The sequence below is a fragment of the Pseudorasbora parva genome, chromosome 16 (assembly GCF_024679245.1).
Source record: "Pseudorasbora parva isolate DD20220531a chromosome 16, ASM2467924v1, whole genome shotgun sequence".
NCBI classification, from domain to species: domain Eukaryota; kingdom Metazoa; phylum Chordata; class Actinopteri; order Cypriniformes; family Gobionidae; genus Pseudorasbora; species Pseudorasbora parva.
In genome coordinates, this window is record NC_090187.1 from 40177520 (window position 1) to 40192845 (window position 15326).

Below are 15326 nucleotides of genomic sequence, written 5' to 3' on the forward strand. Positions count from 1 at the left end.
AATCTCAAGACAATATTTTGTGTCTAATAATTATTTATTTGAGACTAGTAGCCGTGTAATAAGCGGGATAATGTACACCCAGCCGGTTGTTATCGCAGAATAAACCCCGACAGAGTGATCAGGACCTGACATATAATATAATTAAACTGCGCCTTGCATTTAAATTCTTGGTTCATCGGTTTGTCTGTACATACTATGCATCATCAATAAGGTTGTGCATTGAATTTGGTCTTTTTAGACTAACTACAATAATGCTTAAAACCTTTTAAAAATGACTTGCGGCAATGGATGAAAGCCTGGTTTTGCCCTCCAGGAGCATGTGGGTGCGACGTCATGTGTAAACTGCATTAATTGGATTCGATTCATATGGTCTCACCCAAAGCATGCCTTTGGATGAGTTTTCACACTGTTACTGTGTCGGCTGGTCAGGGTCCTGTTTTTTTTGTTGTTGTTTGTTTTTATTGTTGGTTAAAATCAACCAGAAATTTAGCATTTTTAGAGAAAATCTTTTAAAGTCCTGATGGAAATGGTGACAAATCTTCCAAATTGGTGATGTACATTAAATAGAGCAAAAAAAAAAAAAAAAAAATGAAGGCAGGAATTGGTTTGGATGGAGATGTGTGCTGATTTAAATTAATTTTAAGTCTCAGGCCATTTTAAAAAAAAATGAATATGTATGGATGAATCGTTCACAATACGATCAATGGCATACATTTAGAAAATAGATTGTGTGAATTTTCATCTCATGGCGATTTAAATATTAATCAATGGAACATTGCATAATTTAGTTTGATGTTGATATATTAATACACGCTTGTTTTGTTTCGTTCTGTCCAGGATTTGAACACCCGTTTTGAGAAGGCGAATGGAGACATCAGATGTAGCACGGCAGAAAGGTAAAGGAAAGTGTCTGCGCGACTATTAAATTTATCATCACCGGTTTACCCTCTTAATCGCACAATATGAGACGGTGTGCAGGGAAATGTCTCATCAATTACTTTGACGGACAACAGAGAACAAAATGTCAAACTAATGAACCCTGCCATCAAAGTGTAATCTCCACGCAAATTGATTAATTCAGTCTTTGTGGAGTAACCCTGCTCACCTCGAGCCCAGATAATCGCCCTGCCCCGTCCCAAGACAGATGGATATCATGTGGGACACACCAGCAGGTATTCATCTCGCTGTTGAACGCAGAAGAGAAAGACGGGGAGCCACTGGCTGTATTGATGCTGACATCAACTCACCACCTCAAATCATTCTCCAGTCTTCCTCTCCGGATCCCCCCCGCCCCTGCACCCTAGTTTCTGTCCATTAATAAATCCGTCCGTCTCCCTGTCTCTGCTATTTGAAGCCGAAGAGCCCCGCACTTTCACATATACAGACCGCTTACGGCGTTGCATCTGCCTGCCGCGCAGTGTGTGCCTGCGTTAACGTGTGTGCACCACAGAAAGAAAGAGAGAGAGGGAGAGAGAGAGAGAGAGAACGTGTGAGCGAGCCAGTGAGGAGAGGGAGAGAGAACGGGAGAAGGGAAAAGCGAGCGATCGAGAGAAAAAGGGGCAAAGAGACACCGAGTGCATGAGAGCAAGACAAAGCAATGAAATTCATCGGAGCCGTTTACCTTCTGTTCCTCCTTCCTGCTTTAAGCTTCAACAGCAGGTAAGAGCAGATTTACATCTCCGGCTTTATCCTTCAACCACATCGGTCTGTCTCACGCGGACACAATAGCTGATTATACTCATCTGTGACAACCCCAGTGATGTGTGCTAGTGTTAAAGCCTCTGTCTGTGCTTAAAAATCTCCCAAGAGAGAAGCACAGTGATTGAGACGGCACCGAGAGCGAGGGGAAGGATGCTTAACAGCTCAACTTTTTCCTGCCTCCTCCGCTCTGGGCTTGGCTGGTGCCGCAGACAAAACAGAGACGTCCGCTTTCTGGCACACGGAGTGAGTGAGATGTGGCTTGTGGCTTATGGGAAGGTGCAAGTTTTGTGGCAGAGCTTTGGGATGCCTGTGCAATCGCAGGATGTGTGTGTGTGCGTGTGTGTGTATTATGCAGTGAGGGGGAGAATCTGAGATGAGGAATAAAGAGAGAAGAAAGGCTAAGCCAGGAGGAGTCTTGCAGAGTCAGGGAGTTTTCAAGGATTGATCATTAATTTAACTACTGATAAAGCCATGCCTCTTCCTCTCTGAACCCAGAGCACGGGAAAGGTCAGTGAGCTTTCAGCCAAGATTTGAACATTGACTTTATCATCTGTGGGGTGTTCTTCGTGCTCTTTTTGGGTGAATTAAACGGCGTATTAAAAGCTTATTTCTTCTGCAAATACTTCTGCCCTTTAGACTTGTCCAGGGAGTGGCCCTCGAGGACACATGCTTGCAATGAAAACATTGATATAGTTATTGTTAACACACACACACACACACACACACACACACACACACACACACACACACACACACACACACACACACACACACACACACACACACACACACACACACACACACACACACACACACACACACACACACACACACACACTTTTGTTTTTGTGACATATGGGGACATTCCATAGGCGTAATGGTTTTTATACTGTATAAACCGTATTTTCTATCCCCTTACACTTACACTGCTCCTAAGCCTACCCATCACAGGAAACATTCTGGATTTTTACTTTCTAAAAAAAAACTAATCCTGTATGATTTATAAGCATTTTGAAAAGTGAGGACATGTCCAATGCCCTCATAAGTCACCCTCTCCTTGTAATACCTATGTCATACCTATGTCATTATACACATTTGTGTCCTCATAAGTCACAAACACACACACACACACACACACACACACACACACACACACACACACACACACACACACACACACACACACACACACACACACACACACACACACATACTTTGCCATTAGTATGTAGCTTTATTTCAAAATCATGTGTACAATTTTTTTTTTTTTTTATTGAAAACAGAACAAAACTGGCAGATGTGCTTGCCAGATATCAAGTGTTCTGTCCTTGGCCTTTCGGGTGGCTGTACAATTTACAGTTCATAATCATAACTATATATTTTTCTAACAGATATAATGTTAATTAAGCTCTTAAACATCTACTTTGTACTTAAAATATAATATATACATTTTACAGTATTCCGTTACAATAGCAATAATACTATTTTAAATAACGTTTTTTTTAGTGTTGCATTGTAATTTATTTCTCATTTTGTAAGCTGGCTTACATTTACAGTGTTTTTATTGTAACATCATTTTTTATTTCCGTCCTTGTTTTAAATTAGAATCACAGCATGTACTCCTCTGATCAAAGTTTATTAATCGGGCTTAAATGTTATACACTCAAATCAAAGGCGTGGCCTGGATAAAGTATGTCTATGTGGTCATCTAATAACGTGAAGAGTAATTAATCTCACTTGGTTTTTCTTAATGCGAGACATTTATCAATGCCAGTGTCTGCGAGTCACATCTCCAGATACTCATTAGGACAATGTCAAACACACATTTGACATACCTTTTCAAAATCTGAGATTAATTTTCCATACAAACCCAGATGCGACTGCATTGAAAGGGACACTGGATGACGATGCTTTGATGTTTACATATTCATTTCACATTTCCAGACTCTACTTGCCTTTACAAGCATATTAATGCATATGGTAGCCACTTTTATCCAAAGAGACTTGCCTTGCGTTGCATTCAGGGAACACATTTTTTACACTTTTGTACACTTTCTTTCTCTGGGAATCGAACCCATGACCTTACCGTTGCTACTCTTGCTAGTGATTGCACAGATCATCTGCTTTCAGTTCTCATTGACGGGAAAACTACTTTTTTAATTTTTCTTTTTATTACTAAAGGCATCAAAGACATTTCAAAATTCTCTGCAGTTATTTTTTTTTTTTGGCACAAGGTCAAACTCTCAACCATAGAGATACAGTGCTGTGCAGAAAAAAACTGCAACCTACAATAACTGTGGTGTAAAACAACCCTTGCCCTAATTTCCCTTGATTTACCTCATTGAGCATTAAGACTTTTATATGTTTCAGTCATTACAACAGCCGTTTTATTTGTTGTCTTTGAGTCTTTTTGTGTTTATATAACATTATATTCGGTTTTGTTGCTAATCACAGCTAATCTAGCACACTGGTATGAGTATGAGTCTGTCACTTTTTGCCAGTTTTATCTTTCAGTGATCATGGACTCGCATATTAAGAATTTGTGATTTTTTTTTAACCCTTTCCCCGCCATTGACAGAAATGTCTGGCTTTCTGTGTTTTTACTGTTGTACAGTAGGGGGCGCTATTGTCTTCGGAGTACTGAATCTCCTGATCAAAACACATGCTATCTCTTGTTTCTGCTTCTTCGCCTATTTAAGCAAATGCATATGTCAAATAAAGTATGCATTAGCATTAGACCGCATATATATCAAAACGGCCTAATTTTACTCAATGAAATGTCAACTCAGGACGAGCTATAGGACTGTGAAGCTTTTTTTTTTGGGGGGGGGGGGGGGGGGGGGGTAGATTCTATCTACTCCATCTGTGTTTTGATCATCGTTCTGAATCTGATCTGGGCGTAGTTTTTGAAAAAACGTTTTGTTCAAAATGTTGTTTGCTTTTTAAAAAACATCCTGTTAAGACCTACAGGGATTTAAGACATTTGCATGTCTTGCGCAAAAAAATACACTTTTAGATCAAGCCTCCATCATGCATATATTGTGTTGGTTTCACCCTTGAAATGAGTCTGCACAAATTGTATATGTGATCAGGCACTAATTAAAAACTTTTAATTTAGTTTTTAACTAATTAAAAACTATTTTTAATTTGCCGTTTTGCTCATAACTTCATGAAACGTGCACAGATCATAGAAAATGCATTATTTACAGTAGATTCTCATGGTTAAAATGAGCCCAAAATCAACATAATCCATTGCATTGATTATAAGATATTCTCCATGTAGGAACAATTTTAAAAATGTCAATTAGTGGGTGTCAAGGACTAAACAAAAAGGTAACTTTGGTTCCAAATGCTGTAATTTTTGATCACTTTATGCTATCATCACAAAATTTGATCCAGATGGAGCACCCATGTAGGGGAACTTAACCAAAAACGGTTTCCTCCAACCTTATTTCCTTCCTGAGTTACTTGTCAAATAGTTTTCCAGCACGAGAATTTCCAAATGTAATGTAATTGTTTTGTAATTGTTTTCTTAAAATTCAAAGGGTTAGTTAGTTAGTTGCTGATTTCACTTTTTTAACGTTAGGTTGCGTGTAATGTTTCTGTTTGAGCATAAACAACATCTGCAACGTTCAAAGCAGAGGGAGATATTTTCTTTTTCAAGAAATCGCTTTTTAAGGACTACAGCAAACGGCTGGTAAGGACTACACAAGCTTCCTCCCGGGTTAGTGACGTCATTAACTCTGAAAGAAACCCTGCCCCTGGGAAGACTCAACAAAGGGGGTGAGATTATCATGACGGAATATGCTAATCAATGACCTGAAGATAACGCCACATAAGCTACATTCAATTAATCAACTATCCTTTCAGAAACTATCCGTCTTATTGTACGTTACTTTTTTTTTCTTTCCATCATTGCCTAACTCCAGTTTGAACATAAATGGCTGAACAGTTTCATTGCCTGTCAGCATGAGGTAATCAGAGCTGCTAACTGGAGTTCTTCAAGCTCCGCCCCATGAGCAGCTGCTCATTTGCATTTAAAGGGTCACAAAAAAGTTTTTTGCTCGCCTTCAAAAAGTGACAATTTTAACATGCTATAAAACATTTCTTGGGTATTTTGAGCTAAAACTTCACATACACACTCTGAGGACATCCAACTTATTTTACAATCAACCACCCCTTTAAAAACTGTTCTATTAAACGATACCTACTGGTCACTCTCCTTTGCTATAGTTTTGCAATTATGAGTCTTTACTTATCACTTGAGTCTTTAATGTCAGTTGATGAACTCGATCTACTCCATCTGTGTTTTGATCATCGTTCTGAATCTGATCTGGATGTAGTTTTGAAATGAGCTTTTTGCTCAAAAGGTTGCTGCTCTCCCATTTGCATGTCTGTTTAAGAGCAAGTAGAAACTGAAACCAAATGTTCTTTCAAACTTTCAGAGAATGTCCAAATGTAATTTGTATCTAAAAATGTAAAGTGTCCAACCTTTCCTACCTACCTTTTTACTCTCCTTTGCTATAATTTTGGAGTTGAGTCTTTACTTTTGTGTATGTCACTCTAAAAAAAAAAACAACAACTCTAAAAATGCCTTAAGGTCTTAAAGGGTTAAGAAACATACCCACATTCAAGTGTTGATAAAAAAAGAAAATAAATGCATGAATATAAAAACGAATGTAAGGTTGTTTTGTTTAAAAGCTCTGTTCTTTCTTTATATATGTTGCATGTTCAGATATTCATACAAAAAAATATTCAGGGGGGCCACGACATTTGTGTAAATGATCAAAAATGCTGACAAATGAAAAAAAAACAGCTGGTGGGGAAAGAGTTAAATCACGTTTTCTAGTTCATAAAACATGTTACAGTAAAACAGAGTTGTATAGAGCTCATAATATAAAAAGTATCATACATTCCTCCTTATAATGAGTATAGAAATTGTAGTTTTAAAATTGTAGACCTACATTTTTGATGTATCCATACATTTTTAAATGACTTCCTTCAGATACTTTGGTTAAAAACATGGTCATAAAATATGTTTGCGCAGCTCGCATTTAGATATCCAGAATCCCTGCTCAGCAGTAAAGCGCTCTCATGCCAACAGCGAAAACGCTTTCTCACAATCTACACCAACATTTCATCAATTCTGCTTACTGGTCTGCAAAGCTCAACAGACACGTGTATTGAACTACACATGTATAAATCAGCAAAGCTGTACTGTTCAGCATTTTATATGGAGAGATGATTACATTATGCTGCATAAGCATTTAATGTTTGGGGAAACCTACCCCAACAGAAGCTGTACTGAGCGATTTCATCAGAGCCCTTTAAGTAGCACAAAAATGGCTAGATGGGTTGAGGTGTTGTTAATTGAATTCTTCCCCAGCTACATGTGCATGGCATGCCTGTACACTTCGATGATGAATAGGTCAGGCTATGGCTGATGAATGAATTGGGAACTTCATTTGAAAGGGTAACCATGACCTTGCAGCACTCACCCATATAACAGTAAATCTCATACAGTAAAAGAAAAGGACTATTCCTGCATGTATACATTTTTTCCCCCCGTAGGTTTTCATAAGCATTGCGGTGTGTGCGCGTTATGCTCCATCTATCATTGCTTTGGTAATACATCATCGTATGTGTCAGAATTTGTTATGCATTCATACAAGGCCATATACCCTGTGTGGTCTGACTAATTCATTTTCTTTTTTAAAAAGGGTTTTACATATATTCTTAAATAGCTCTTCATTTTTTGTTAGTTACAGTTTATATACATGCGCACACACAAACTACCATTCAACTTGTATTCAGCAGAGTGATATTGTGATTTCCACAATATCAATCAGCAACACTGATAATAGTAAGAAATGTTTCTTGAGCAGTAAATCATCATATCAGAATGATTTCTGAAAGATGAGACAATGAAGACGTGTAATCAGGCTGAAAAGTCAACTTTGCCATCACTGGAATAAATGAAAATATATTTAAAATATATTGAAATATGAAAATATATTGTGGTTACACTTAATTTCAAAGTGTCAGTTACATTTACTCAAATATGTGCTATTAGTATGTAGTAATACTATATTTAGGGTTTGGTTTACGTCTATATTAGGGTGAATTCAGGCAGGTAGGGACACTTTTTGCCATTGAGATGCCTTGGAAAAAAGTTCCCCAGTCAACCTGAATTCCCCTACTTGTAATTGTGCATAATTTGTTATTACTATAGTAAGAAAATGTAGTATACTATATCACCTTAAAATAGTGTTACCTTTTTATGTTGTAATATTTCACAATATAGTGTTTTAGTAGCCTGACAAGCCAGACCCACATCAAGATGTTTGGTCTGGAAACTCACCATTGACAGCTCAATCCGAGGGGCGGGATAAACGGTTGTCTTTCAAACTCCCTCTGCACGCGATAGGATAGCGCTACAACCAACCAGAGCAACGAAGGTGAAACAGAGCTTGTTGATAGATTAAACATTTGCCGTATCTGGTCGGCAAAACTCAGAACACATCTTCCCTTCTCAAGAATGACTTCAGTGCCGCTCTTTGTTCTTTTCTCAGAGAAAAGCTCAACTCCAGGTCTTCCAGAGTCGCGGTCAAAGCTGATTCGAAAGACCACTGCCGTTCGCCAGCTTCTGTGTTTACTATAAGCACGCAAACGCAACTTGGCAGTCGTCATTATGGCCCCGCCCACCAACTCTATACACGATGTGATTGGCCGGACAAGAGTTTGGCGATTACAGCTCAGAAGGGTATTGAGAGTTGCTAGACGACACTCGCGGCAGATTAGGTTTGCTGCCGCTAGGGTGCGTCTAGATTTCTAGGCTACTGTTTTAGTGTATTTTCATCAAATATATGCAGCCTTTGTAAGCAAAGAGTGAGGAACTTATTTGAAAAAGATAAAACCTTACCAATCCTAAATGGGTTATGTTCAGACACTTTTTTTTTTTTTTTTAAATTCGGTCACCACTTACTCTTCCAATTTCTATGCCTTTATTCGAAACAGCTTTTGTGTTCCATACCATAATGTTTTTGTACATTTAATGAAAGTCAGGGTTCAAAACAACACTGGACCTCATTGACTTTATATGGGGGAGAAAAGTCTTCTTTTGTGTTCCAACACATGAGTGTCAGTAAGTGATGACATTGTTTGTCTTTTTTTTTTTTTTTTTTTTTTTGGAAGGCCTACCCCTTTAACACATTATTTTATGCTTCGTTTGAATGTCACATTGCAGAATATGATGGTAAAAAGTTCTCACAAATGCTCGACTAAGTTGTTAAACGTCTCTTTATCACGTCCTCTGTATTGTGGCTGTGGGTTTTGGTTTCCCGGCTCGAGTGGCTTAGTTCACTGTTACAACTGTCAGTGCTTTTCAGTTCCGCTCGCATGCCTCCAGCGTCTCCCTCAGGATCGCAGTCTCTCTCTCTGATGACTCGAACTTTGATGTAGGGAACCGTGGCAGCCTCTTCTGCCAAAACTTTGCCTCCAGTGAAGTGGCTGAAATGTCAAAAAGAGCATTTTGCCGAGGTATAAATGCAAGACGAAAGGTGGGGAACTCCCATTTTAAACCTAGATCAAGGATGGCGGGTAGGTCATGTAATTGTTCATGTGCCTTTTTCCTCCCCTTGCGGAAGCCTGCACCCTTTTGTTTTTATCAGGCAAAGCCTCAGAGGCAGCGGTGTCATGTCGGAAAATGACTGGGAAGACAAACTCATTGCGGTGTGGATCGATGACACGGTGGCTGGTGGGAGGGGGTCATATGTCTCATAGCCGTGCTCTATGGGCTCGATCATTACCCATAAATCTCGTGTTTTAATGGCTTGAACATTCCCGCTGATATCCTCACGCTCCTGCTACTGGGATGCGGTAAAATATTCCATTCTTTGTGTGAATAATGACCTTGAATGCTTTTTTGGTTGCTATGGCAACCGTGATTGTTCCCTTGATAGGAATCGCTCTCGTCTGTGAGTGTACTAGCAGAGTTTGCGGTGAACACACTGATGAGTGATGGCCATGCGCTTTTCTCGCTTTTGTGTGATTTGTTTAGTAGTGAGAATGACATGTCGCTTTGTGCGTCAGTCTTTTGGCAAACTAAGATAATGTAGTTTCTAATTCAGGTTAACCCAGTTGCATGCTATTGAAACTTTTTCAAAAGGCTGTGGTTTGAGAAGATTTTTTTTCTTTTGTTCCCATTTTTTTTCTTGTCTCGTCTCGTCTTGTCTTTTATTTTATTTTTTATTATTATTTCTCAGCAGCATCCTTGGGGTTAAACCTCCTGAAATCCTGAAAATATCCCGCCTGATGCAATCGCTTAAATCTGACAGCCTCTCCCTGTATGTGTCTGATAGATTCTAAAGAATAAGGAACTGCTATGGCTATATCTTGCGTTCAGAGTGGAGAGGAGCATGTGCCAGGCTGGAGAATAGAACAGATTTGTTGGCAGATCCAGAGGTGCCCATGTGTGACCGCGCCCAGAGTGCTTGGCATCGTGAGAAGTAAATGGAAAAAGTCCAACATTATTCTGTGCTCACCTGCGTGATGCATGGCAGCAACCTTACAGACCCCTCTCTCTCCTCAGGTCGCATCTGTTATGTGCACTGGGAGGTTTCTATTAGAAATTGTGATTACATTTTAGCTTTATGATTTGAGATATTTATATTTTTATATTTTACCCAGCTGAAGGAGCATGACTCATGTATATTAAAGAATTAGTATGGGTTTAGAGCAAGTTAAAGGGTTAGTTCATCCAAAAATGAAATTGATGTCATTAATGACTCACCCTAATGTCGTTCCACACCCGTAAGACCTCCGTTCATCTTCAGAACACAGTTTGAGAAATTTTATATTTAGTCCGAGAGTGTATCTAAGTGTATGCACACTATACTGTCCATGTCCAGAAAGGGAATAAAAACATCATCAAAGTAGTCCATATGTGACATCAGTGGGTTAATTAGAATCTCTTGAAGCATCGAAAATACATTTTGGTCCAAAAATAACAAAAACTACGACTTTATTCAGCATTGTCTTCTCTTCCGGATTTGTTTTCAGTCCTCAAATAAATATTCAAACGGTTATGAATCAGTGGATTGATTCATGATTTGGATCGCGCGTCAAACTGCTGAAATCACCTGACATTGGTGATCCGAATCATGACGTCTTAAGGGTGTGGAACGACATTAGGGTGAGGAGTTAATGACATCAATTTCATTTTTGGGTGAACTAACCCTTGAAGCTCAGTCCACAGAATTTTAAGGGCATTTTGTTGATTACCTTGAAATGGTACTGTAATGTAATGAACTTTGGGTTACAGTGAGGCACTTGCAACAAAAGTGAATACGGCCAGTCTGTAAATATTAAAAGTCTCACTGTTATAATAGTTAAGCCACAATACATAATGTGTTAACATGCTTTTAGTGTGAAAAAACGATTACTAAATAACCTTCTGTGTAAAGTTATATCCAATTTTAAACTTCGCCACCCTGACAACTGCACTAAAGCAACCACAAAAAAAGGCCTATAAAAAGTTACATTTATGATAAAAACAATGGCAGCCGTGGTTGTCAGAAATTTACAGTAAAAAAATACATTAGCATTACAAATTTAACTTTTTATTAACACATTTTATTAACTGATATAAAGTTAATTTACCAACCTATTGAAGTACTAATATCTGTTTTGTACCTTTTGTAATACACTGACCAAAAACAGGTGGTGATGAGAGAGTCACATGATAAATCAAAGTTGAGCAGGTAAATGCTAATGTAAGATTAATTCAGGTTGATTGGGACATCTCGATGACAAAAAGTGTCCCAATCACCCTGAAGTCACCCCTAATAGGTGTCATTTACACAAACTCCATCACGTTTACACACGACATAAAAAAAAAAAATGCCATAAACATCAGATGTAACACAACCCTGATTAACTGATCAGAAACATCCACGAAAAACAAAGAAGATATATAGTTATTTCAGTAAAAATACATCAGATGTGAAGTGTCATGCATGAGAATTATGGGAATGGGAACTGGTTTTACAGTATTTTACTGTAAAATTACATTAAATGTATGATTAGGTTATTCATACATTTAATAATGTATGATAAAATGTATTATTAGGCTATCAGTTATTCAGCATATAGTACAAAAGCTTTGTTAAAAAATCAACAGTTTTTCACAGTAGCATTTGTACTGTCTTTTACCATTAAAACCACTATCATTTACAGTGTAGGGGTATTGAATTCAGTTTTTTTTTGGAGTCAACTCTGATTCATGACTCCCACCAACTTCATTTAAGTCAGAGGCTGCATTATAAGAAGATCACTGTCATTACACATTTAATGGAGTTTATTCTTTTTCTCTCTATTTTTTTACAGACACAAAGCCTAAAATAAAACACACTTTTGCCGTTTCCTAGTTTTTCCCAATACTTCCTAATCTACCCCATTTAAAAATGTTGGATTACGTTCACTTGTGCAATCTCAAATTGGAAAATTGACATTTGACACATTCCCAACCTTTGAGCTCCTGCACGTATCACAAAAATAAAATTGTTGGTGTGCTCGGTGATCATTTCGCTTCTTAAGACCCAACACAATCTCACACAAATTCATATGTATTTTACAAGGTGGCTAATTCGTATGACCTCACTCGTACGTTTTCTTCTGATTTGTCAAGACCCCAGTGATTGGAAGGTTTAGGGGCGGGGTTTGAGGTGATCCTTCCTGATGATGCTTTATGAAAAAAAAAAGAGATTGCACGAATTCATACAAATTAGCCACCTCATAAAATGTGTCCAAATAACATGAGAACAGGCTGTAAGATATTAATATATCATCAGAAGCCACTGGTATTAATTTTGTTTTTCCTGTATTTAAAAAAAAAATACTCCCAAAGTGAAATTAAACATTGACTTGCATCAAATCACCAAGGATACCATTGTTTCAGCTAAAGATCTTCTTTAGTGAAGAAAAATTCACCTGCATTTTGGTGTTCTGAGGGTGAATAAATTAACAACAAATTTTCACGTTTGGGGGAATTATCCCTTTAATGTAAGTGCTTTTATAATATAACAAGCTTCACATTTTTTGCATTAAAATCCTAATCCTGTTTGACTGATCTTGACTTGAATCTGTACTATTGCTTTAATGTGTAAGGTAAACATTGGCATTGGTATTTAGCTTGACCTAGTACGCATTAATATGGAATAGAACGTTTTGGCATTTACTGTTTTCTGCGGTAAGATCAACCATATTCTTTATGCAAGTGTGATGTTTGAAGTGGGACAGTGCCTTCGATGAGAAGCCAATCGGAAAGAGGGATTCTCCTGAGATGTTCTGAATGCAGACAATAAGTGTGAGGATATGCATGCAGATGGGGGTAGATTGGACGTTAGTGGAGAGAGGTGTTGTCCTGTGCTCTTGTCTTGACAGAGAGTGAAAATTGAAATTCGAGAAGCATAACGTAATCAGAATGCCATGGCAACCAAGCAGGCTGTCAAACAGTCACAAAGTAAATTAGCAATAGCAGAGACTTGCTTTGCCATGACAAATATAAAACGAATTAAGGCACCTGAATTTCATTAAAAAAAGTAGGCTATGTGCATCCAAACATCGTATTGTTTGAATGTTGATAGTCCAAAGGGTAATGTAAATGTGTTCATGTAAACATTGCTGAGGTGGAACACATTTACATTGGAACAAAGACAGAAACATTGTTTTATACATTGTTGGGGACAGTAATACATAATGTAATTGTAGGATTTAAAATTAATTTTCTCTTCATACTGGCTTTTAGTTTTATAGCCAACTTATATATTGAGGGAAAAAAAATACCAGACCGTATATCTGCTTCAACATAAGTTTATACTCTTTTAACACACAAATAGCATGTGATCTCGAGATGGGGATTTATTGTTGCATTTGTAGTCAAATCGGAATGTCAATAGTTTAACATCGGTACGATTAGAAACTAAATGTACTTTCAATAGCATATTTGATGGAGATGTGGTTGACATCATTCTTTCTGATAAACTCAAATGTTCCAGTAAGCTAGTGACATTTTTTCATTTGATAACATCAGCTTTATATCTTGGACTATAAAGGTTTGTTGGATTTGAAGTAAGCTTTTTGCTGTGACTGCAAAGGTTCTCGGGTTCAAATCTTGTGTGAGACTTAGCAAATTTTTATCAGTAGCAGTACAATGCTGTATGTCAGTGGATGTATAAACACACAGCAACATGTTCAAACACATGCTAACAGCATGAAAACTCACTGCAGGAGGCGATTTATTTTTAAAATTTATTTTCCCTAGTCAAAGGGAAGGCTTTTATAAAGACAACATCAGATAGAGACTTTGCCTTTTTACTTTTCAAGTACACCATGATTGGTAGGCTATTCATACAGGTATGCAAATTAGGTCAATCAGGGCTCTTAAAGGGTTAGTTCAACCAAAAAAGGTATTATGTCATTTAATTACTTACTCTCATGTCATTTCAAACCTGTAAGACTTTCATTTATCTCTGGAATGCAAATGAAGATCTTTTTGATGAAATCCGAGAGCTTTCTGTCCCTCCATTGACAGCTGCGCAACTGACACTTTGATGCTTCTTAAAGTTCATAAAGAGATCGTAAAACTAATTTATATGAATAGAGCGATTTAGTACAAAATTTCTGAAGTGATTCAACTGGTTTAAACAGATTAAATGTAGGCTTTTGTTCACATACAAACATTGATCAGCAAACATAAATAGTAGCTTAACCGATCGTAACATGAGAATGAACCTCATTGATTCTTTAGGAAGCTCAAACGTGATGCGTAACACAAGAATGAACCTCATTGGTTCTTTAGGAAGCTCAAACGGGATGCGTAACACAAGAATGAACCTCATTGGTTCTCGCACGTCAAGTCAGTGAACTTTGCTTGATATGCAAGAACCAATGAGGTTCATTCTAGTGTTGTGCAGCATGTTTGAGCCTCTTAGTACCACAACTAATGTGTCGTTTAATGTTTATATGTGATTTAAAGTCTAAACTCAGTCTGTTTGTCATATAAAGTGATCATGTTTCGGATTAAATTTGGACTTAACCACTCAATTATGGATTACTTTTACAAACTTTTTGAAGTGTCAAAGTGTGAGTTGTGTAGCGGTCAATGGAGGGACGAAAAGCTCAGATTTCATCAATAAGATCTTCATTTGTGTTTAGAAGGTGAACAAAAGTCTTACAGGTTTAGAGTGGCATGGGGGTGAGTGATTAATGACAGAAATGTCACTTTTGGGTGAGCTATCCCTTTAATGTATAGAGGAGGGTGTGCATCATAGCCTTTTGTATTTTTGGTCAGCTTCAGAATATGACAATACTTGCCACTATGAAAGCACATGAATGAATATGCAAAACCTCTTAGGGGAATTATAGCAGAAATCATAAAGCCATGTCTTATAAACACTTTAATAGGATTGTATGGGACATATAAATAAATAAGCGGCGGGAACTGTTTCGGAACAGGAGCGAGAGCATGGCCGCTGGGGATTTGTCAGACAAAGAGATTGGGTGAATATTCTTTACCCAGTGCTTAAAGTTTGAAACCCTACATCAACTGGACTTCCAATGATAGA

General features: G+C 37.8%; 1 protein-coding gene across 1 annotated transcript in view; it reads left to right on the forward strand.

Annotated features, from left to right (window-relative positions):
* The first annotated feature begins 1334 nt into the window (after positions 1-1334).
* Positions 1335-15326, forward strand: part of luzp2 (leucine zipper protein 2) — a 147434-nt gene continuing 133442 nt past the window's right edge. The window contains exon 1 of the mRNA XM_067419021.1: positions 1335-1659. Coding sequence (XP_067275122.1) covers positions 1598-1659 — 62 coding nt within the window. The 5' untranslated portion in view covers positions 1335-1597. The remainder of the gene's footprint in view (positions 1660-15326) is intronic.